This window comes from Dendrobates tinctorius, unplaced genomic scaffold (genome assembly GCF_039654945.1).
Source record: "Dendrobates tinctorius isolate UK_male_01 unplaced genomic scaffold, ASM3965494v1 ptg000062l, whole genome shotgun sequence".
Lineage (NCBI taxonomy): Eukaryota > Metazoa > Chordata > Amphibia > Anura > Dendrobatidae > Dendrobates > Dendrobates tinctorius.
Window position 1 is genome coordinate 17,758,820 of NW_027361730.1, and position 24,061 is coordinate 17,782,880.

The window sequence follows — 24,061 nt, forward strand, 5'->3', positions numbered from 1 at the left end:
ACCTACTATATATTGGGATAGGATCGTGGAGATGGGAATACCCCTTTAATGCCATTGCAATGGGACAGTGGATGATGCAGGAGGCATCAGAGATGCTGGTATACCTAAATTTGGTAACAAATGTTTCTCCCCCTCACCCTATATAATGGTAATAATACTACAGATATTTCAACTTAGTTCAAACAGTCTATTGCAGTTGGTAAAATTAATATTTGTTGGTGGAAAAGGCCATGCTGTACAAAAAAAAAGCAGAAAAACGAGCCGTTACTGACGAGCCGCAACCTGGCCTCAACAGTTCAACAAAAATACTGTATAAACAGCACTACGGTATTGAAATGACTAATGTATGATAAAACTAATAATAAGTTCTGCGATGTGCATTCATCACATCACTTCACTGAACTTTCCATTATCCTGGGTCACAGCAGATGAAATAACAGAAAAAGACAAAAATTACAGTTGGATACATAACACTCTTAGTTTTCAGCAAAAAAAAATTTAATATTCAACAACTTGTTTTCTCAGCATAAAAGCAAAAATTGTATATACAAAACATATCAAAGTGATAAGTGATTAAAACAGAGAAATTAGAGTTTTCCTTTCATTTCTAACATATAAAGTTTATTCATCTCTAAAAAGTACTGATACATACAGTATATAATACAAGCTTTTTATCAGTAAAATCCCAAAGCCATATTCACTTGAAAACTTTATCATACCAGTTTCTGACCCTCTTTGTAAATGAAAGGCTAAGAGAGGACCTGTCACTTGCAATAAACATATGATTTTTACCTTGTGTAAATTGCTCTTTTTTTGTTCTTGGGACTCTGTTCCTGACATATGGCCCAATCTTCCTTGTATGTAAAATTAGTAATTTTAGTTAAGTGAGCTTGGTTTTCTCTTATCTTTAGGGATATTCTTGATGACCAGGCCCACTTCGCTAAAAGGAATTGATTTATATACAGGAAAGAGAGAGACACATATCCGGAACGGTTAGGCATAGGATAAAAAAACAACACAAGACTTAGGAAAACGACGGCATTTACACCATGTAAGAAAAAATTAATATTTACGGCAAGTTACAAGTCCTTTTTTAACTTTGACAAAAACATAAATTAGTACTACATCAAGCAAAATCTAAGTGATACGTTATACATTTGTTTTCTACCTAGTCACAGGTTATCCATCCCCATTTCTTATTCATTCACTTGCCGGCTGCAGGTGTGAATAGTCAGCTATGACAATCCCTCATCCTGTCTGTCACCCAGGTTGACTTCAGCTCATATATCCACCCGTGACAACACTTGTTTTAAGTGTAGCTTGAATATTTGTGAATTTTGCAGATTCCTTCCTGCATCTTATGACCTATTAACAGCTTAATAAATTCATGTAATCAGATCCAGGTTGAGTAGTAGACGTTGCAGCAAGAATTTCCAGAGAGCATGACCGCAAAGTCTGCATTTTACTCGGCATCCTAAACCTGTGGGAGCAACAAGGAAGCTTGACGTAAAGCAAACCATCATATTACTTTTTTGTAAGATTTAGTTCAGAGGTCCAGTTTTCCATGCGGCAGCAAATGTCTTTGTATATCTAAAAAAAAATATAGTTATAACTTCAAAAGTGCATTATATGGTTCAATATCAATGTGAATATGTCACGGTCAGTTTCAGAAGGCTATCATATGGCCACATTGTAACATCCATATTATGCATGAATGACAGTTTTACTGAGCTGAAATTAAATAAAAAATAAAACAATATATTAGATTATATGGCTACCTCAGGTTATCTGGAACTCCACTTTGTCCACAAAGCTGTCATATTTATGGTCCGTCTTCTGTACGATTCTTTAATTTTCTTCTGAAAAATTCAAAATTTAAAATTAGGAATAAAACTTGCAGTTAATTAGTAAACTTGCTTAATTAGTAAATTTGCTTACCTGCAACAAAAAACAACTAATCCCAGAAATATCAAACCCAGGAAAGATCCTAAAACCAGAAAGTTTATTAAAAAGTTGCTTTGAGGCTCTGTTTCCACGCTAGACAGTAAGATTTCTTCACAACGTTCGCCTGTGTAGTTGTCAAGGCATCTGCAGAACATAAAAAGAAGTTAATATGAAGGAATTTCGATTTTATACATATACAGTTGTGGCCCAAAGTCTTGACACCCCTGCAATTCTGTCAGATAATACTCAGTTTCTTCCTGAAAATTATTGCAAACACAAATTCTTTGGTATTATCTTCATTTAATTTGTCTTAAATGAAAAAACACAAAAAGAATTGTCCTAAAGCCAAATTGGATATAATTCCACACCAAACATAAAAAAGAGGGTGGACAAAAGTATTGGCACTGTTCGAAAAATCATGTGATGCTTATCTAATTTGTGTAATTAACAGCACCTGTAACTTACCTGTGGCACCTAACAGGTGTTGGCAATAACTAAATCACACTTGCAGCCAGTTGACATGGATTAAAGTTGACTCAACCTCTGTCCTGTGTCCTTGTGTGTACCACATTGAGCATGGAGAAAAGAAAGAAGACCAAAGAACTTTCTGAGGACTTGAGAAACCAAATTGTGAAGAAGCATGAGCAATCTCAAGGCTACAACTCCATCTCCAAAGACCTGGATGTTCCTGTGTCTACCGTGCGCAGTGTCATCAAGAAGTTTAAAGCCCATGGCACTGTGGCTAACCTCCCTAGATGTGGACGGAAAAGAAAAATTGACAAGAGATTTCAACGCAAGATTGTGCGGATGTTGGATAAAGAACCTCGACTAACATCCAAACAAGTTCAAGCTTTCCTGCTGTCCGAGGGTACAACAGTGTCAACCCGTACTAGCCATCGGCGTCTGAATGAAAAGGGACTGTATGGTAGGAGACCCAGGAAGACCCCACTTCTTACCCTGAGACATTAAAAAGCCAGGCTGGAGTTTGCCAAAACTTACCTGAAAAAGCCTAAAACGTTTTGGAAGAATGTTCTCTGGTCAGATGAGACAAAAGTAGAGCCTTTTGAGCAAAGGCATCAACATAGAGTTTACAGGAGAAAAAAAGAGGCATTCAAAGAAAAAAACACGGTCCCTACAGTCAAACATGGCGGAGGTTCCCTGATGTTTTGGGGTTGCTTTGCTGCCTCTGGCACTGGACTGCTTGACCGTGTGCATGGCATAATAAAGTCTGAAGACTACCAACAAATTTTGCAGCATAATGTAGGGCCCAGTGTGAGAAAGCTGGGTCTCCCTCAGAGGTCATGGGTCTTCCAGCAAGACAATGACCCAAAACACACTTCAAAAAGCACTAGAAAATGGTTTGACAGAAAGCACTGGAGACTTCTAAGGTGGCCAGCAATGAGTCCAGACCTGAATCCCATAGAACACCTGTGGAGAAATCTAAAAATGGCAGTTTGGAGAAGGCAACCTTCAAATATCAGGGACCTGGAGCAGTTTGCCAAAGAAGAATGGTCTAAAATTCCAGCAGAGCATTGTAAAAAACGCATTGATGGTTACCGGAAGCAGTTGGTCGCAGTTATTTTGGCTACAGGTTGTGCAACCAAGTATTAGGCTGAGGGTGCCAATACATTTGTCTGGCCCATTTTTGGAGTTTTGTGTGAAATGATCAATGTTTTGCTTTTTGCTTCATTCTCTTTTGTGTTTTTTCATTTAAGACAAATTAAATGAAGATAATAATACCAAAGAATTTGTGATTGCAATCATTTTCAGGAAGAAACTGAGTATTATCTGACAGAATTGCAGGGGTGTCAATACTTTTGGCCACAACTGTACAGTATAAGCTTCCCAGTGTCTAAAAAAATCTCATGCCCTTTCCTAGCACTGCAAAATGCAGCAAATTTTTAGTGATCGTTAATGCAGTGGAAAACATGCTGTGTTTTAGCACCGTGGGAACTTAGCCTAATGAGGAAACAAGTGCTGAATTGATGGGACCTGCACTTATCTGGTACTATACAGTATATCCCAATTACTATATGAATATATAAGGGCAATCACCATATCCAGTCTTCTATCTATTGACTGATAAACAGCTGACCCACAGTAGTTACAGTATATTTATCCATATAGAGAGCCTTGAAAAAGTATTTATACCCAGTGAACTTTTGCACATTTTTCAAGTTACACCCACAAACTTAAATGTATTTTTGGGGGATTTTATGTCATGTACCAACACAAAGTAGCAAGTATTTGAGAAGTATAAAGGAAATGATACATTGTTTTCAAAATATTTTAAAAATATGAATCTGAAAATTGTGACGTGCATTTGTATTCAGCCCCCATGTAGTGTGGTACCCCTAAATAAAATCCTGAGTGACCATTTGCCTACAGAAATTGCCTAATTAGTAAATTGAGTCCACCTGTGTGCAATTAAAGGGACCTTGTCACCTGAAAAAAACACTATTAACCTGAAAATATGGGGTTAGTCTGCGGGTTAATAGCGTTACTAACTTGCCCAAACTTGCCTGAACACTGCGGGGAGAGAATAAACTTTATTCCCCCCGCAGTGTTCCTGTTACAATGACAGGGGCGACGTTAAAGATAGTTCAATCACGACTCTGAGTGTACAGAATAGCTGTGCTATCGGCCCTAACTGACAGCCGGCCGCAAAGCAGAGCGAGTGTCAGTCATATACTCAGAGCGATGACTGAACCAGTGGTGACGTCGCGCCCATGACTTTCAGTGGGGAGGGTCATTTTCTCCCCGTAGCGTTCAGCTACATGCAGGCACCAGGCAGGTTAGTAACGCTAATAGTGTTTTTTTCTGGTAACAGGTGCCCTTTAATTCTCAGTATAACTACAGCTGTTTTGTGAAGGCATCAGAGGTTTGTTTAAGAACATTAGACAATTATTTCCTTTGAGAACATAAGGCATCAAACAGTATCACGAAAACCAACAAAAACACACCAGCCATGTCAGAAATTACGGTAAGTTGCGGAGAAGCATTAGGTTTTAAAAAAATAGCCGAAGCTCTAAACATCTCAGGGAGCACTGATCAATCCATCATCAAAAAATGGAGGGAGAATAGCACAACTACAAATCTATCAAGGCATGGCCATCCACCAAAACTGACATCTCAAGCAAGAAGAACACTAATTAGAGTAGCAGCCAAGAGTCCCATGGTCACTCTAGAGGAGCTGCACAGATCCACAGCTCAGGTGGGAGAATCTGTCAACAGGACAACTATAGTCGAATACTCCACGAATAGTGGAATAGTGGCAAGAAGAAAGCCATATTTAAAAACAAGCTATACGTAGTCCCATCTGCAATTTTGAAAAACCCATGCAGGGGACACACCTAGCATGTGGAAGAAGGAGTTCTGTGTAAGATCAAACCTGCCTATATCAGTAGTCGTGCTAGAGGAAGGGACGTTAGTCCTATAGACTTAAAACGGTAACCTCTGCACCAACAATACGAAACGAAAATGGATTTGCTGCAAATGTGATTTATTTTGATCTCGCACCAACAAAACAACATATATTGTCCAACATTTTGACCAGATTGTGGTCTTTATCAGGGATATCTGTGGTGTACAAAATATACATATATACAGTTGTGCTCAAAAGTTTACATACCCAGCAGAATTTTTGCTTTCTTGGCCATTTTCCAAAGAATATGAATGATAGCACCAAAACTTTTTCTCCACTCATGGTTAGTGGTTGGGTGAAGCCATTTATTGTCAAACTACTGTGTTTTCTCTTTTTAAATCATAATGACAACCCAAAACATTCAAATGACCCTGATCAAAAGTTCAAATACCCTGGTGATTTTGGCCTGATAATATGCACAGAAGTTGACACAAATGGCTTTGAATGGCTACTAAAGGTAACATCCTCACCTGTGACCTGTTTACTTGTAATCAGTGTGTGTGTGCATAAAAGCTGAGTGAGTTTCTGGGATCCAGACAGATTCTTGCATCTCTTTCCCCCAGACTCTTTCATCCAGCCACTGACATTTCTGGATTGTGAGTCATGGGGAAAGCAAAAGAATTGTCAATGGATCTACATGAAAAGGTAGTTGAACTGTATAAAACAGAAAAAGGATACAAAAACATATCCAATGAATTGACAATGTCAGACAGCAGCATTCAAACTGTGATTAACAAATGGAAAATCAGGGGCTCTGTAAAAACAAAACCACGGTCAGGTAGACCAACAAAAAGTTTGCCCTCTACTGCCAGGAAAATTGTTCGGGATGCAAAGAAAAACCCACAAATAACATCAGGAAAACACAAACCATAAAAAGATACTGCAAATGGTAGGGGAATTTTGATGAGAAGTCAGTGCAATTATTGAATTCAGATGACATTGCAAGAGGACAAGCAGATATGAATTTGAAGTGCCATAGAGTCTGTCACGCTGGGGTGTGTGGACCCCCTACCTAAGCCGCTGCCTGGTTCTACACTGATGGTGAAGTAAGGTTTGTGTTGCAGGAAGCAGCCAGGTACCACTGCAGGGCAGTCCCCGATACTGCAGCAGCTGACCCCAGGTGTCAGGGACGCAGGTATGGACTCGAAATGTCAGGCAGGATGGAAAGAGGATCACTGGAGGTATGGATACTGGTGCCGGTTCAGTCAGAACAGATTCAGGTTCAGACAGGACCGGCTCAGGATTACTGGCAGGTACTGGTGCAGGATCACAGAATGGGTACAGGAACAGAGACCTATCAACGGGCTAGTAGCGATGCACTAGATACTGAAGTTGCTCAGGCGGGGTGCCTTAAATACCTAATGCCTCCCTGCTATAGGCTGGGGACATTTCCAGAGTGCGTGCCCTGAGCCTTTAAGAATCAGGGAGTGCGCACCCTAAGCACGCTGCCAGGAGACACGCATGACATGCGCGGGCGCTGGAACCTGGGAGCCAGAGCAGGAGATGCTGGCGAGTGGCCGTGATGATGGTCATTTTGGCGTCCCTGCCAGGGGAAGGAAGGGGAAGCATGCAGGGATAGGGATTCCGGCATTACAGAGTCCTAAAAATAAAAGGATAAATAAGTACAGTAACAGAGAGGGGGTTATAATAGTATTAGGTGAGAACCATGTAGCATAGTGGTAGTAAGGTAGTGTATATAGCCTAAGGCGAATAGTAAATATATAGAATGGTGGATAGGATATGCAGAAATAATTAGGGGGATGGGGGAGGAGAGGAAAGGGAGAGGGGGTGTTTTGGATATCCACAAAGAAACAGAGTGTCCACATTGAGTTGTGGCATATGAAAGGAAGAGATGTGAGGAGAAAATACATATAAAATGGTATATGAAGTAGTGGGGTAGTTGTATGCAGAACCAAGGAACACACCAGACAGGTCAGGGATAAAGTTGTGGAAAAGAGTAAAACAGGGTTAGGTTTAAAAAAAATAGCCCAGGCTCTGAACATCTCACGAAGCACTGTTCAATCCATCATCCAAAAATAGAGGTAGAATAGCACAACAACAAATCTACCAAGACATAGCCGCACACCTAAACTGACATCCCAAGCAAAGAGAGCACTAATTATAGAAGCAGCCAAGAGGCCCATTGTTACTCTGGAGAAGATGCAGAGATCCACAGCTCAGATGGGAGAATTTCTCCAGACTACAGCTATAAGGCTACATTCACACATTCAGTATTTGGTGAGTTTTTACCCCAGTATTTGTAAGCCAAAACCAGGAGTGGGTGAAAAATGCAGAAGTTGTGCAAATGTTTCTTTTCCTCGGACGGTTCTACTCCTGGTTTTGGCTTACAAATACTGGGGTAAAAAACTCACCAAATACTCAATGTGTGCACATGGCCTAAGTTGTATACTCCACAAATCTGACCTTTATGGAAGAGTGGAAAGAAGAAAGCCACTTTTGAGAACAAGCCATAAGAAGTCCTGTTTGCAGTTTTTAAAAGGCCATGTAGAGGACGCAGATAGCATGTGGAAGAAGGTGCTTTGATCAGATTAGGCCAAAGTAGCACTTAATGGGCTACATGCAAAATGCTATGTGTCGCGGAAAACTAACACTGCACATCACTCTGAAAACACCATCCAACATGGTGGCAACAGCATCATACTGTAGGGATACTTTTCTTGTGCAGGGACAGGAAAGCTGGTCACAGATGATGGGAAGATGAATGGAACTAAATACAGGGCAATCCTGGAGGGAAAACCTGTTAGATGCTGCAAAAGACTTGAGATTATCATAGAATCATAGAATCGTAGAGTTGGAAGGGACCTCCTGGGCCATCTGGTCCAACCCCCTGCTCAAAGCAGGATTCGCTAAATCATCCCAGTCAGATGTCTGTCCAGCCTCTGTTTGAAGACTTCCATTGAAGGAGAACTCACCACTTCTCATGGCAGCCTGTTCCACTCATTGATCACTCTAACTGTCAAAAAGTTTTTTCTAATATCTAATCTGTGTCTCTTCCCATTCAGTTTCATCCCATTGCTTCTAGTCTTTCCTTGTGCAAATGAGAATAAAGTTGATCCTTCTACAATGTGACAGCCCTTTAGATATTTGTAGACAGCTATTAAGTTATTAAGCTATTAAGCTAATAGCTATTAAGCTATTAAGATTAGGTTCATCTTCCAGCAAGACAATGACCCTAAACATACTGCCAGAGTCACAAAAGAATGGTTCAGACCTATATCCCATTGAGAATCTGTGGCAAGACTTGAAAATTGCTTTCACAGACGCCTCAATCCAATTTCACTGAGCTAGAGCTAGCATGCAAAGAAGAATGGGCAAAAATGTGCAAAATTGGTAGAGCCATACACCAAAAGACTTGCAGCAGTAATTGCAGTAAAAGGTGGTTCGACAAAGTAACTGACTGAGGGGAGCGGAATACAAATGCACATCACAATTTTCATATTTATATCTAATATATAAAGCTCAATGTGTGTGTGTGTGTCTATGTATGTATGTATGTATGTCCGGGATTGGCATCCGCACCGTCACAGCTACAGCCACAAAATTTGGCACAGTCACACTTCTGGACCCCGAGAGCGTCACAGGCTATGTTGTGAGGCAAAATTTTAACCCCGCGCATTCCAATTCACCAAACAATTTTGCCCCTATCTACATAATGGGGAAAAAGGGTATGTATTGGCATCTGCACCATCGTAGCTACAGCCACAAAATTTTGCACAGTCACACGTCTGGACCCCAAGAGCGTCATAGGCTATGTTGTGAGGCAAAATTTTAATCCCGCGCATTCCAATTCACCAAAAAATTTTGCCCCTATCTACATAATGGGGAAAAAGTGTATGTATGTATTGACATCTGCACCGTCGTAGCTACAGCCACAAAATTTTGCACAGTCACACGTCTGGACCTCGAGAGCGTCATAGGCTATGTTGTGAGGCGAAATTTTAACCCCGCGCGTTCCAATGCACCAAACAATTTTGCCCCTATCTACATAATGGGGAAAAAGTGAAAGGAAAAGTGTTGGAGGAAAATTGACAGCTGCCAGATGTGAACAAGGGGGACTTAAAGAATGAGAGTGATGGCGCCAAACAGTATATACCATACAGTTGCTAAGGTGGGGCCCTGACATGGGATACTCACCACACACGGGGATATGTACACACACACAAAATGCGACACACACTACCACGTGCTTCAACACATATACCACCCTCAGCACACATTTCACCACACATACACCAACCTCGCCACATAAAGGTCGAAACACAAAAGTCGCCACTCAAAACTCGCCACGCTGTCCCAGAGCTGTTTAAAAGGTGAAAAATGAGCTGTGATTGGTTGCTATCAGCAACAGTCTTCTTTGTAGACAGTTGTGGTAACTGAGGTCTATTATTCTTATCATTTCTATGGTGTGTATATCCAAGTAGAAATGAGGTCGCACTCAACGAGCTGGTGAAGATATTGCTTGATTTATTAGCACATGTTACACATGTAGGGCCGGGGGAGTGACATCAGGAGTGCAGAGGGAGCTGACAACGATTGTTTCACGCTATCCAAGTGCTTCGACGATAGCACGAAACGATCGTTGTCAGTTCCCTCTGCACTCCTGATGTCACTCCCCTGGCCCTACATGTGTAACATGTGCCAATAAATCAAGCAATAACTTCACCAGCTCGTTGAGTGCGACCTCATTTCTACTAGGATATACAGAGCATTGTGAATTCTATTCTCAGGTCTAGCACCCAAAGCTGCCAGTTATCAGCGCTCCAAATGCCGCACACCAGCTGAGGATATACGGTAATAGCGGTGCCGTCCGCGTTTTTTCTTTCATTTTATTTCTATGGTGTTATCGTCCTTCAGTAAAGCTGGAAATAACACATTACCGTGCCAACACAGACCACCCTCTGACACAGACTGCAGGGGGAGTCCAGTATCACACAGGATAGGATTAGATACACGGCTCAGCAATCAGTATCACACAGGATAGGCTTAGATACACAGCTCAGCAGTCAGTATCACACGGGAGAGGATTAGACACATGGCTCAGCAGGTAGTATCACACAGGATAGGATTAGATACACGGCTCAGCAGTCAGTATCACACAGGACAGGATTAGATGCACGGTTTTTATGTGCAATATAATCATTATAATTTGTTATAACTAACCACAGTTGGTTACTATTCCCAGGCAACACCGGGCTCTTCAGCTAGTATTTTTTAAATATTTAGAAAACCATGTATCACTTCCTTTGTGCTTCACAAATACTTGTGAAATGTTGTCATGTATTGCGAGATTTTGGCCAACAACCTCCTTTTCTCAGTAAGTGCATTGAAGATGGGTTGTGGCTGGGTCTTCCAGCATGACAATGACCCGAAACACACAGCCAAGGCAAATAAGGAGTGGCTCTGTAAGAAGCATTTCAAGGTCATGCAGAGGCCTAGCCAGTCTCCAGACCTGAACCTAACAGAAAATTTTTGAACGGAGCTGTGTGCAAACTTGGTCAAGAACTACAGGAAACATTTGACCTCTGTAATTGCAAACAAAGGTTTCTGAGCCAATTATTTAAGTTCTCTTTCTTTATTTTATCAAATACTTAGTTAATTAGCATTTTATTGCATTAAATATTTAAAAATCATACAATGTGATTTCCTGGATTATTTTAGGATTCTGTCTCTCACTGTTGAAGTGTATCTACGATAAAAATTACAGACCTCTCCATTCTTTGTATGTGGGAAAACAAAATCAGTAGTGTATCAAATACTTATTTTTCCCACTGTATATATTACATTAAGGCACTAAGTGTAGGTATACGGCATCTGAAAAGGACCATCTATAGAAAATTAATTTAGATGTGAAGGAACACATACACTCCACTCACCTGCAGAGTTGCTTAGGACCTATGCTGTAACATATGCCTCCATTTAAACAGAAAGATTTCTGCCCTTTCTCTGCACAGGGTACTCCATGACCTGAAACACAAGGTGGATCCAGTGTAAACAATTCTAGAATCATAATCACCATGCCGTCTGGCTTTATAACTGAACTGCTGATCTCCAAGTTACATAACATATCAGTATTGTCAGTATACCATTCACAGGTTCAGTCTGTTACGCAGAAAGTGAATGGTATTGCATGAGCCCCATACATTTTCCTGTAGAAACAAGGTCTATAAAATGGAAATCAGCAATGAAACATGCCTTTTTTTATGAATATCTTTGCCTCAATAGTCGGGGAAAATGTCTGTGTACCATGTAAACCCAGAGAATGGAACTTTTTTTTTTTTTGTGTTAGCATAGAAAAGACTGAACAAACACTGCATTCCACACTGAGGCTTGGAAAAGATAAAGAATTGCTTTACAGAATGCATGATAGTGCCGCAATCGCAATAAAGGAAAACACAAACAAGGAAAACAGTATTCCTGCGTTTTATAACACTGTGAACACACGAACACACAAAACCTTAGGACTACAAGCCTGTGGACAATCTTAGCAGAATTACAGGAAACCTGTCAACAGTTTTGTCCCATATGAAATAAGTCCACCACCTTTCAGCCCTCATATACAACATTCTAATATGATGTTTATCTGACCCTGATCTGGCCTGCAACAACAGAAAAACACCTTTATTTTTCTCACCTGTGGGATGGTGGGTGTCGCTGGTCTTGGTCCGGTGCCTCCTCTCTTCTTGCGATGCCGTCCTCCTTAAGTGGTTCTTGTGGATCATGCGTTCTACATCATTGACACAGTCTCCACGGCATCGGCTCTTACACAGGCATACTTCTCTACCCTGACCAGGGCAACGCAAAGTACTGCAGTGTGTATGCGCCGAGAAAGGTCAAAGAGCCCCGGCACATGAGCATTGCTGTACTTTAGTCTGCCGCAGGAGCGTAATGCCGGGGAACACTGCATTGAGTGACTCCATAATTTTTCCCCTATACTTGGTTTAAAAAAGTAACCATTACTGACTACCACATTTTTGTTCTTGATTTCTTTTACTGTTTCTTAAAGCCAGAAATTTGCCATTTGAAATTACTTTAGTTTTGGGCCATGTCTGTGATCTGCTTTTTTTCTACAAAATTAAACAACTGAATGAACATCCTCCAAGGCTGGTGATTACATAATTTTTGCCAGGGGTTGTATTAGGTAAATGACTGGTAGATGATTGTCTAATCGGGATACAGTTGTATCAAAGTATATACCAAAGTGTATGCAAGATGACACTATCCAATGATTAATCCTTACTGACATACAAGCGGAAACCCTTTCAACACTTGAGCAGTTGTGATTATCTCCTCTTCCCCTTCTAGTTATCACTTAATAGGTTATTATTCTTTCTATTATTATACTCTCAGTTATTCTTCAAACTAGATTGCACTTTATCCCATAGAACATCTCCAGAAATATACAGTATGACACGCTGTGATTATATATTAATATGTAGCTCATTAAAAATGATAGAATGATTGCTAGAAACTTTCCCTAAATAATAGAGAGGTAAGGACGGAGTGCTACCTTGCAGCATTTACTGTAGATGTTGATGAGAACAATGTAAATGATAAACCACATTGTATTGTCGATGCACTATCTATAACTAGCCGGTTAGAAGTTGTCTTGTGACTTCAGCGAGTAATAGCAATTACTTAAGAGGACCTGTCAGCAGGTGAAAAGCGCTGCGTTTTTGCTCTAATTTTATTCTCGCTGCGCCAATGATTCAAGGACTATTTTTATTATTTAAATCTGTAATGCGGTTCTTGAGATTTGACCCTTTTTATTTAATGCAAAATTTTATTTTAGTGGAGTTTTTTACCAATGGGGCATGGCTTACAGAGTAATAATGTAGAGCAGCCTAAGGACCCCCAGATATTTTCCCATGATTTATAATCTATTCACAGGTGGTAACTTTTGATCTCTAGGGATGCCAGTGTTAGACTCTCATCAATCCCCTACAATGAGGATGTCCATGCACCCACGGATCCTCATCTTTCATGTGACTGCAGTAAAGGCCCTTTTACACATAGCGATATAGCTAGCGATATCACTAAAGCGTCACCGATTTTGTGACGCAATAACGATATCGCTACATGTGACACTTACCTCCAACCGCCCCCCCCGCTGGATATCGCTGATCGCGCGAGATCGTCCTGGTCCATTTCTCGTCGTCGGCTTCCTGCTGGCACCGATGAGCGACTCATGGACGCGGGAGGAAGTCGTCAGCAGAGCTGCCGTCTGACAGGTAAGACCGATCGCCGACCGCTGCTACGTCGCTGGCGAGATCTGCCTGTTTGGCAGCTCACTAGCGACCATTTAGCGATGCACCAGCGATCCTGACCGGGTCGTATTGCTGTCGGGATCGCTGGTGCATCACTAAATGTAACGGGACCTTTAGGGTTGCTACCACTCCATACAAAGACAGTGGGAGATAAGAAAACAACCGAGCAAATTTTTGATCCAAAAGAAAACTAAAAAAAAAAAGTGGACAGTCTTATCCAATGCAAGATGCAAGATTTCCATAATTGAACAATACAGCGGGAGTGGATTCCTGCTCCACGGATTGGCAAAATTGGCAGATTTGCGTCCTGTCTTTGTAAACAAACTATTCTCAGATGCAGATCATCACTTACAAATGAAAAGCTGCCATGTAATGACCTGCATTCCACCACGAAACATATATATATGTAGATAAAGCTGAACCACAAATTTCATAGTTTGCCACCAATGCACTGTTTGGGATCATTTCCAGCATTTGTAAGGCTGTGGTTACATCACACTATAAACCTAAATTTGGACGTACTTGTCAGGAAGATTTCTGCATGTTAAACATTGTTTATAGTTTACCTTTGTATGGAATAAAGCAATAATGATGGCCATGTCACATACCCGCTTCTCAGCACGTGACTTGGGGTTGCGCCTGCAAGGGTTCATCTATCTCCTCTCACTCAGTCCAGCATTCAACCTCTGTCCTATGCTGCAATGGGAGCATAAATCACAACCCAACACAGACCACGCACCCGGCTTCATACACGCTGCCACCACTCACCCAACATACAGGCGATGAGTCCCAGAAGTACTACTACTACTGTCTGCCAATCACAAGGATCACACACTCTGAGGTTATGGATGCTTTTAGAGCATACAAGGTTCACACTTATTAATGTTTTAAGTTTTAATAGAAAAGGTACAGTGCTTACAATATAAGGATATAAAAATATGGAAATAAAAACTGACATACAAATATGCAAAACAGTGATAACATAAAAGGGAGAAATTACAGAAATATCTAAACTTTGCAGTCTGGTATTCTGCTCCTTGAGGGGGGGATATGAAATGGATCACATCAGCTTGGTTGCCCCTCAATCTGTGAACAACTTTCTTTGTGTAAACCCCCAAGTTATAGACTTAGCATGGAGATCAGCTTTCTCAACCAGCCTTTCATGTTACTATTCTAATTCCTGGTTTATGACTGGACCATGGCTACTTTACCAATAAATACATTATTTTTTCCTCTAAACGCTCTTTGTTTTACCTTTCTTTCTTATAGTAAATAACAATTATCAGGTCCCATTTGGAATCCTCCCTCAAGGCATCTGAGGTGTGAAATGTCCCAATTCTGTGTGTTCCCAGGAAGACCCCCTGGGGTCTGAGACCAGGAAAACTGCATTTTCTCAGGATAACATATGTTATCACCTTTGTGAGACCTGTAGGACAGATGCTAGTTAACTGCCGGCCATACATCACCTACAAATACATATTTCCACTACAGGCCACATATGGTGGCTCGGTGAATAGCACTGTAGCCTTGCAGTGCTGGGTTCAAATCTCACCAAGGATAACATCTGACAGAAGTTTCTATGTTCCCCCCATGTTTGCGTGGGTTTTCTCCAGGTTCTCCGTTTTCCTCCCACACTCCAAAGACATACTAATTGGGAATCTAGATTGTGAGCCCCAATGGGGGCAGTGATGATGATCTGTAAAGTGCTGCGGAATATGATGGCACTATATAAGCTAGTAAAATAAATAAATACTAGTCCATCATATGCCAAAAAGACACTATTTTTGCATAAAATAGGTTAATGAGGGTTTATGGGAAAGTAGCCTATGGTACATTGTGGGGCATTATCTCCCTGTGCTGGTTATATTTTTTGCCATTTTTTTAACTACTTTTAGACTACTAACAGATTACCCACACACTACTACTATTGTGGCTAAACAGTTATGTTAGTTTCTTTAAAATGTGGCTGGAGCATTGATACCCATGACTTTCACCCTTGTCTAGTATTAGCTTTAAGGGTGGGCTACGAAACATTTTACTTATGGCACTTGCAAAATATTCTGTATCTAGTCTGCCCAAGTAGGTGTGAGCTTATAGTAAATATCAGAATTAATACAACCACTCATACAGTGTAGTGGAAAGAACCTGTCAGTGATGCCAGCTAAGCTTATAACTACTCCTGGATTTATGGTGACTGGTTCTCTTTATTGCATCCTTTGTTTCCCCATTGCATCACTCAGGAAGTTAGCAATGACACATAATGAGAACACTTGCGGCATCACTATTAAGTGTTATAGACACTCTTGTAATTAGCGCATGAACTAAGAGGTCTTTCAGTTACATCATCCACTTAAATATATACCGTACGTGATTTAGTGGGGAAAATGTGGGAGCATATTTATAAGAGACTAGCACAAAACGCCACAATAGCCATATTTTCATATAATTTCCTATTCCGAATAAGCCTTTCCCCTCCTAAAAATCAGCCACTGTCATGTACAATGCTATAAGACCACTGCAACCAATCACTGGCTTCAGATGTCTTGACCGCACACTACTGGCACCTGTGTTTGAATCCTGGGGTGGTCACGCGGATTGGGAAACAATCAGAGGCTGGTGGGAAGCACAGGAATGGGCAGCACAAGAGAAGTACAGGATTTATTATAGCTGTTTTGTAGTCTTATGACATGTGCTACCTTTAAAGTCATTTTGGCCAATCCAGAAAAGCCCCTTTAAGTGGAAGTCAATACATAGTAAAACGTATACCTTAAAGTAATTGCAGATTTTTTTTCCTGCTTCATTAATGTCTCTTGTTGACCCTTACTTTGAAACCGATGATTGCATATTTATGTATGAATCTCACTTATCCCCATAAAAAAAACATAATTTTTTTTTCGCCTTTATTTTTAACATTACCCTGTTAGTGCTTGTTTATAGTAGAACTCTGTTTAATGATGAACACAGCATCCATGAATAAAGACATGTTATTTAGGCTAGCTTCGTATATCAGCATTTCACGGTTTGTGTACAGACTACAATTTCCTTATCGGACACTGGTCTCCTGACTCAAAATTACAGCCTCATATGTGCCTATGAGGATGCTAGTTTAGGTCAGGAGACCTGTAGCCAGTCCGGAAATTGCATTCCCTTCCTAGGTCATTAAATGCAGGTGTATGAAGCTGACCTAACACCATTTTTAGAAGACATATACTTACTTGTGCTGCTAATGTCTGTAAAGCACTTTGGAATTAACGTCACTCACTTTAAGGGCTCATACTCACTTGCGAGAGACTCACAAGATTCTCGTGCAAGTCTCTCGCATGACAACCTGGCACTGCCGCCGGCACTGGGACTGGAGCGTGCTGCTGCATAGAAATACATATAGCCGCACGCTCCAGTCTGAGTGCCGGCGGCAGTGCCAGGTTTTCATGCGAGAGGCTCGCATTAAATCAAGGAAGCAGCATGGAGGCATATGGTCACTGACTTTTTCACATTATCACATTTTACATTAATGTGCATTATTTTCCGCAACATGCTGAAATCAGCAATGTGCTGCCTTCTCAGGAGAAACAAATGATCTTACCAAATGTAATATGCAGAATATATAAAACTACCTGTTGTCATATTATGCAGACAGATAACTTGGTCTTGGCTTAGAGACAATGATATGTAGGAAAATTGAGTCTGGAATGATAAAAAAAAAAAAAAAAAAAAAAAAATCTGTATGAATGAATGATATAAAAAAATGTAATAAAAGAATGATAAAATTCATTTACAAATGCATTCTGCGTGATAACAATTATGTTAGGCTACATTCAATGAAAAATATGTAAAATAGTTCACAAAAAGTGCAGTATTTTTTTCCTGTTCAGAAACAATGGGCAAAAACACACATACACACTGTCTACACATATTTCTTTTCTAAGTAGCACATATTCATTCTTATACACTAGTAATGACTAGTAAAGGTCTACAAGTCTGGGCACAGACAGGCCCACCTAGTGTGTAACTATTAAGCATTGCCACATGCTTCACATACAGTTATATAAGGCTGACACATAGAACTGGGCTGTGCTGGGGTTTAGTTACTTACAGAATCTTGGCATCTAGGGGAGATAGCAGAGCTTGTTGCAAGCACTGTTTGTGCCACCCCATGAAGTCCTAGTATGGAGATGAAGCTTCCTGAGCTGCACACAGCTACTCCTCCCCTGGGCTGATCTCTCCCTTTTCTTCTCGGGTTTTCCACTATCTATTCTTCAATTTCTAGTACATTACATCTAGTAGGATTACTAATGCCCTGTATTATGTGTTCTTTTACCTTCTCAGTACTTTTATACTTAGCACTTACATTTCCAAAAAACTTATTGCATCACTGGAATGTTGCTGATTGCATAATTTTGCGAGTGATATATTTAGCGGAGGCATGCTATTGACTATGGCTGCTATAAAACCGGAGGATATAACCTTGGCGGAGTTTGTCTGCAAGAGTGTTTTCCTATAACTAAGCATCCTGTATAATTGTTAATAAAACAATTCTTAAAAAAATACCTGACATCAGGAGAAAACAGGAAATAAAGGTTACAGATAAGGGAAATGAACTGTATCGAATGAGTGAGCGCACTTTATCAGAATACAGTAAAGTAAATCAGTTGAAACAATTTGCTGTGAATTTTGTGTTTAATTCAAACTGTTGTTTAAAATTGTACATGCTGGAAAAACATAAAAATGTTCCTGCTAAGGCCTGTTTCACACTTACATTTTTTGTGTCAGTCGGGAGCCGCCAAAAAGGCAGAGAACGGATCCGTGGTAGTTGAAACACCAACGGGAGCCACCGGACCCTTGGTGTGACGGCATCCGCCGATGTAGTAAAGTTAAAGGAACCGCATACCTGAAAAAATAAGTACAGCCGATGTAACGGGAGCCGCGAGAAGAGAGCAGGCATCACGCGGGAGGCGAAGGTGCCGAGAGCGGGCATCTCGCAGGACGCGAAGGTGACGCGAAGGTGATGAGAGCGGGCATCTCGCGGGACACGAAGGTGATGAGAGCGGGCATCTCGCGGGAGGCGAAGGTGCTGAGAGCGGGCATCTCGCGGGACGCGAAGGTGACGAGAGAGAGAATATTTGTAACAGCAGCCAGAACGGATTTAAGGGTTAATTTTCCGCCCGAGGCAAGTCTACCGGGCATGCGCAGTCACAAATGCGGATCCGGCCAACACAAAAACGTTTCATTGTCCGTCCTGTCCGCTCAGCGGATGCAAAAATCATGGCGGATCACTACAAAATCGGATCCAACGGATGCCCATCCGTCAAGATCAGCCAATAATGCAAGTCATTGGGGAAAAAAACGGATCCGCCAAGAAAAATGGCGGATCCATTCTTTTTGCAAAACGGCAGATTTTGACTGATGGAGCCAAACGGATGTGTGAAACAGGCCTAAGCAGGATGCAATTTATAACCATAAATACAAAAGCTGTTTTATTTACTCAACATGGAAAATAACACATTAAATGAGAGAATGAAAAGGATACTTGACTGGAGAGGAACATTCAGTGCTGTATACTGTTGATAGAGGATACTTGAAAACTATACTATCAAATAATTTTTCAGAATAAGCTGTCCTGTGTGTACATGAGGAATAACACTATTTTTGGCCATTACACAGCACTCAAAATTGTGCAAATGATATTTTTCTTTGATTTTCCTAAATGGTCGATGCAAATGAGCCAGTATAATGTTCAAATTATCCACCGTTAGAGTATAAATCATATTTTATTGGACAAACCTCTCAATGATAAGTTGTTGTTTTTTTAAACTAAAAAAAAAAATCAAAATTCACTGTGACAAAGACAATGGTAATGTAATAGAGGGGAGATACAATACCGTGTAAAAGTTTAGGGTCACTTAGAAATTTCCTTATTTTTGAAAGAAAAGCACATTTTTTTCCAATGAAGCTAACATTAAATGATTCAGAAATACACTCTATACATTGTTAATGTGGTCAATGACTATTCAACTGCAAACGTCTGGTTTGTAATGCAATATCTTCATAGGTGTATAGAGGCCCATTTCCAACAACCATCACTCCAGTCTTCTTATGGTACTTTGTTTGCTAACTGTATAAGAAGGTTTATGGATGGTTAGAATACCCTTGAAAACCCTTTTGCAAGTATGTTAGCACAGCTGAAAACAGTTTGGCTGATTAGAGAAGCTATAAACCTGACCTTCCTTTGAGCTAGTTGAGAATCTGGAGCATTACATTTGTTGGTTCCATTAAACTCTCCAAATGGCCAGTAAAAAAGAACTTTCATGTGAAACTTGACAATCTATTCTTGTTCTTAGAAATAAAGGCTATTCCATGCGAGAAATTGCCATGAAACTGAAGATTTCCTACAACGGTTTGTACTACTCCCTTCAGAGGAGAGCATAAACAGGATCTAACCAGAGTAGAAAGAGAAGTGGGAGGCCCCGCTGCACAACTGAGCAACAAGACAAGTACATAAGATTCTGTAGTTTGAGAAATTGACACCTCACAGGCCTTCAACTGGCAGCTTCATTAAATAGTTCACGCAAAGCGCCAGTGTCACCGTCTACAGTGAAGAGGCGACTCTTGGATGCTGGACTTCAGGGCAGAGTGGCAAAGAAAAAGCCATCTGTCAAGCATGGTGGAGGTAATGTGATGGTCTGGGGTTGCTTTGGTGCTGGTAAAGTGGGAGATTTGTACAAGGTAAAAGGGATTTTGAATTAGGAAGGCTATCACTCCGTGTTGCAACACCATGCCATACCCTGTGGACAGCACTTGATTGGAGCCAATTTCATCCTTCAACAGGACAATGACCCAAAGCACATCTCCAAATTATGCAAGAACTATTTAGGGAAGAAGCAGGCAGCTGGTATTCTATCTGTAATGGAGTGGCCAGTGCAGTCACCAGATCTCAACCCGATTGAGCTGTTGTGGGAGCAGCTTCACCATATGGTATGCAAAAAGTGCCCATCAAGCCAAACCAACTTGTGGGAGGGGCTTCTGGAAGCATGGGGTGAAATTTCTCCACATTACCTCAGTAAATTAACTGCTAGAATGCCAAAGGTCTGCAATGCTGGAATTGCTGCAAAGGGAGCATTCTTTGACCAAAGCAAAGTTTGAAGGAGAAAATTATTATTTCAAATAAAAATCATTTTTTCGAACCTTGTCAATGTCTGGACTAGATTTTAAATTCATTTGGCAACTCATTTTATTAATAAAAGTATGAGTTTTCATGGAAAATTTAGAAAGGTAGTGTATGTGTCACTGCGCTTAATGGCATCAGTGATATGAATCCAGAGTATTTTCTTCCAGCACGCTATGTGTTGTGAGGGTTAAGTTAAAGTTGCATAATGGGCTGGTTTCATGTGGACCTTTATAGAGGGGGAGGAAGAAGGTCCACTTTATCTCCACCTGCAGAGCTGCCAGGACCTGTGTGATGTCATGATCATGTGATCAGTCACATGATAGACAGAGTCACATGGGGAGTGCGCTGTGCCAGTAACCAGTATGGACCTTAAAGGTATATACCACGGTTATTGATCCCATCCTTGCACCTTTTTGCACTGTCACTTTATGCTTCTTATTTGCACTATGACACTTTAAGTCCTTTTTCCTATATTGATGTTTTTGCACTAAGTGCATTAATATATATAACTATTAATTGTTATTTTATTTCTCTCCCCTTCTATTTATGAATTATTTTTTCTTCACCCTTGATTCATTTGGGATCTTTTTACATAGCTCATATAACATTATGGATTGACTAATTTTTTACCTCATCTGGTCGGTTATATATTTATTTATATATCAATTATTATATTCAGCTTATTTATTTTGTATTATCTTCTAGTTATTCAAGCACAGGCACTTGTTTTTATAATTTTATACCACTAATTGCCACCTGTATAAGAATAAATAAAGGCATTTTTATTTTGAAGTGTTTGTGGTTCGACACCTTCTTTAGTCCTATGTCTTTGGGATATTCTTTTCTTGGTATGGACTGTATTGCAGTGTTTTATTTTTTTGTTGTTTTCTGTTTTATCTGGAAAAGCTGCATTTATTTTCCCTTCTTGTTGGTTTATGCCGCAATACAATAAACTAACTGAAGATTTAAAGAGACGGTGTTCCTATTTTCTTTCTCTGTATACCGCCACATGAGTTGGACTACCACAAGTTGTGCTTTGAATGTGGGCAACGTTCTGGGAACATGAGTAGCAGCGATGGACAAACCGCATGTCCTGAGTAAAGGCGGCCATAAGCCGGGAGACAACAGACAAGATGAAGGACCTGATTAAGCATTTTAGTGAACACGCAGCAGCAACAACAGCTGGCACATCTGGAGACGAGTAAGTTGCTTATCCAGCAGATGCAACAGCAGCAGCAACAGCATCAGGACCAGTTCAGACTACAGTAACAACAGATCGAGTTGCTTGCTGAGGCGGTTCATGGGAGACCAGAAACCCAGTCTGCAAGTCCAGGTGACGACATGCACATCCGGAAGGCAGTAAGACAAGCAATGCGGAAAATAATCCCGGGTGATGATATAGAGGCATTTCTGTTTATGAGCGGGTAGTGGAGAGAGGGAGACTGCCACCTAACCAGTGGGCAGAGGTGCTGGCCCCCTATCTAATTGGTGAGCCCCAGAAGGCTTATTATGACCTGGCCTTACAAGATGCCTGGGAATAAGTCAAACTTAAAACAGACAATGGCACGCTCAGGGGTGACTATGTCAGTCTGAACCCAAAGGGTTCATCACTGGGTGTATTGCGGGGATAAACTTCATATGGGTTGCCGAGGAAGATCCCTGGAATGCAGATGACCTGGTGGGCCTTGTAGAAAGGTACCAGGCGGTCGAGAGGTCCCTTAGGAAGCTGGGGAGTGGTGCATCTCCATACTGAGGTATGCAGCGGGAGCCCGAGTCCCAAAAGAGGGATAGCAGAGCCACCACTGGGGGAAGTTCGAGTCCCTATGGAGCAATTGATGTTTTGCAAATGACTACTGGTAACGACATGATCTGCTGGTGATGTCACGGTCCTGGACACTTAGCGGCCCATTGTCCTTTGTCTTCTGAGCAGATGGATTGCAGCCTAGGCAGGCGCTGCTCATATTATGCTTAACCCGCTTGCAGTGTGGACCATCAGCCGGAAGATGGACTGCAGTCATGTCCTGTGACCATAAATGGGGTGCTGATGGCAGGACTATTGGACTCGGGGAGTTTGGTGAACCTGATAAGGGCCACACTCCCCCACCAGTTGATCCCAGGGAAACACGTGGAAATTCGCTGTATCCATGGCGATGCAAAGAATTACATAGTTGCCACAGTGTATATAACATCAAACTGTGGCACTGAGTCCCATGAAGTGGGGGTTGTGAGAGACTTGCTACACCCTGTGATAATTGGGCGGGACTTCAGCCTGTTTTGGGACTTTAGGGGAAAGGCATGGTTGCTAAGTAACTCAGAAAGAAGCCCACTCAACCCTGATCAATCCCTGTCACAGCCAGTGGTGAAGGAGTTCCCCTTGTATATCCTGGTGGGTGACGAGGATGAGACAGGGTTAGTGAGGTCGAGGTTCCTGATCTGAGGGTTTATGGGGAAAATTTTGGTCCTGCTCAAATGCGGGATCTTACTCTAATATGTGCATTCAAAAATGTGTCTGCAATAGATGGGGTTGCTCAAGAGCCGGGGGCTGACACCAGGTACCCCCACTTTGTAGTTAATAGCGAGTTACTGTATCGGGTGACCACACTGATGGAAGGGGAGATAGTGGAGCAGCTGTTGGTTCCAGGTCCCTACCGGCGGAAGGTTTTAGACATGGCCCATTCACATGTTTTGGGGGGATATCTGGGGTACATAAAATGCAGGAGAGAATAATGCAGAGGGTCTATTGACCGGGATGTTACCGGGAGATCCTAAATTATTGTAGGTCCTGCCCCACCTGCCAGATAACTGCTCCTTCTACTCACTTCCGGCAAAGTCCCCTAGTTCCGTTACCTGTGATAGAGGTCCCATTTGAGAGGATTGCCATGGATCTAGTGGGTCCTCTTGTTAAGTCTGCACGAGGACACCAATACATCGAAGTGGTCATGGACTATGTGACCCAGTACCCTGAAGCAGTACCACTAAGAAACTCCTCGGCCAAGAGTATCGCCCTGGAACTTGTTCAAATTTTTGCATGGACGGGTCTGCCAAAGGAGATGTTGACAGACCAGGGAACCCCTTTCATGAGCAAGGTAATGAGGGAGATGACCAGCTGCAAACCTCAGTCTACCATCCGCAGACAGATGGCCTAGTAGAGCGCTGCAATAAGACCTTGAAGATGATGCTCAGGAAGGTCATTGAAAAGGATGGTCAAGACTGGTACTACCTGCTTCCGTTTCTGCTCTTCTC

General features: G+C 41.4%; 1 protein-coding gene across 1 annotated transcript in view; it reads right to left on the minus strand.

Annotated features, from left to right (window-relative positions):
- Nucleotides 1–476: 476 nt before the first annotated feature.
- Nucleotides 477–24,061, minus strand: part of NRG4 (neuregulin 4) — a 121,652-nt gene continuing 98,067 nt past the window's right edge. The window contains exons 3-7 of the mRNA XM_073579344.1: nucleotides 17,268–17,337; nucleotides 11,263–11,353; nucleotides 1,939–2,088; nucleotides 1,779–1,859; nucleotides 477–1,590 (exon numbers count right to left, since the gene is read on the minus strand). Of these exons, the coding sequence (XP_073435445.1) occupies nucleotides 1,823–1,859; nucleotides 1,939–2,088; nucleotides 11,263–11,353; nucleotides 17,268–17,337 (348 nt within the window). The 3' untranslated portion in view covers nucleotides 477–1,590; nucleotides 1,779–1,822. The remainder of the gene's footprint in view (nucleotides 1,591–1,778; nucleotides 1,860–1,938; nucleotides 2,089–11,262; nucleotides 11,354–17,267; nucleotides 17,338–24,061) is intronic.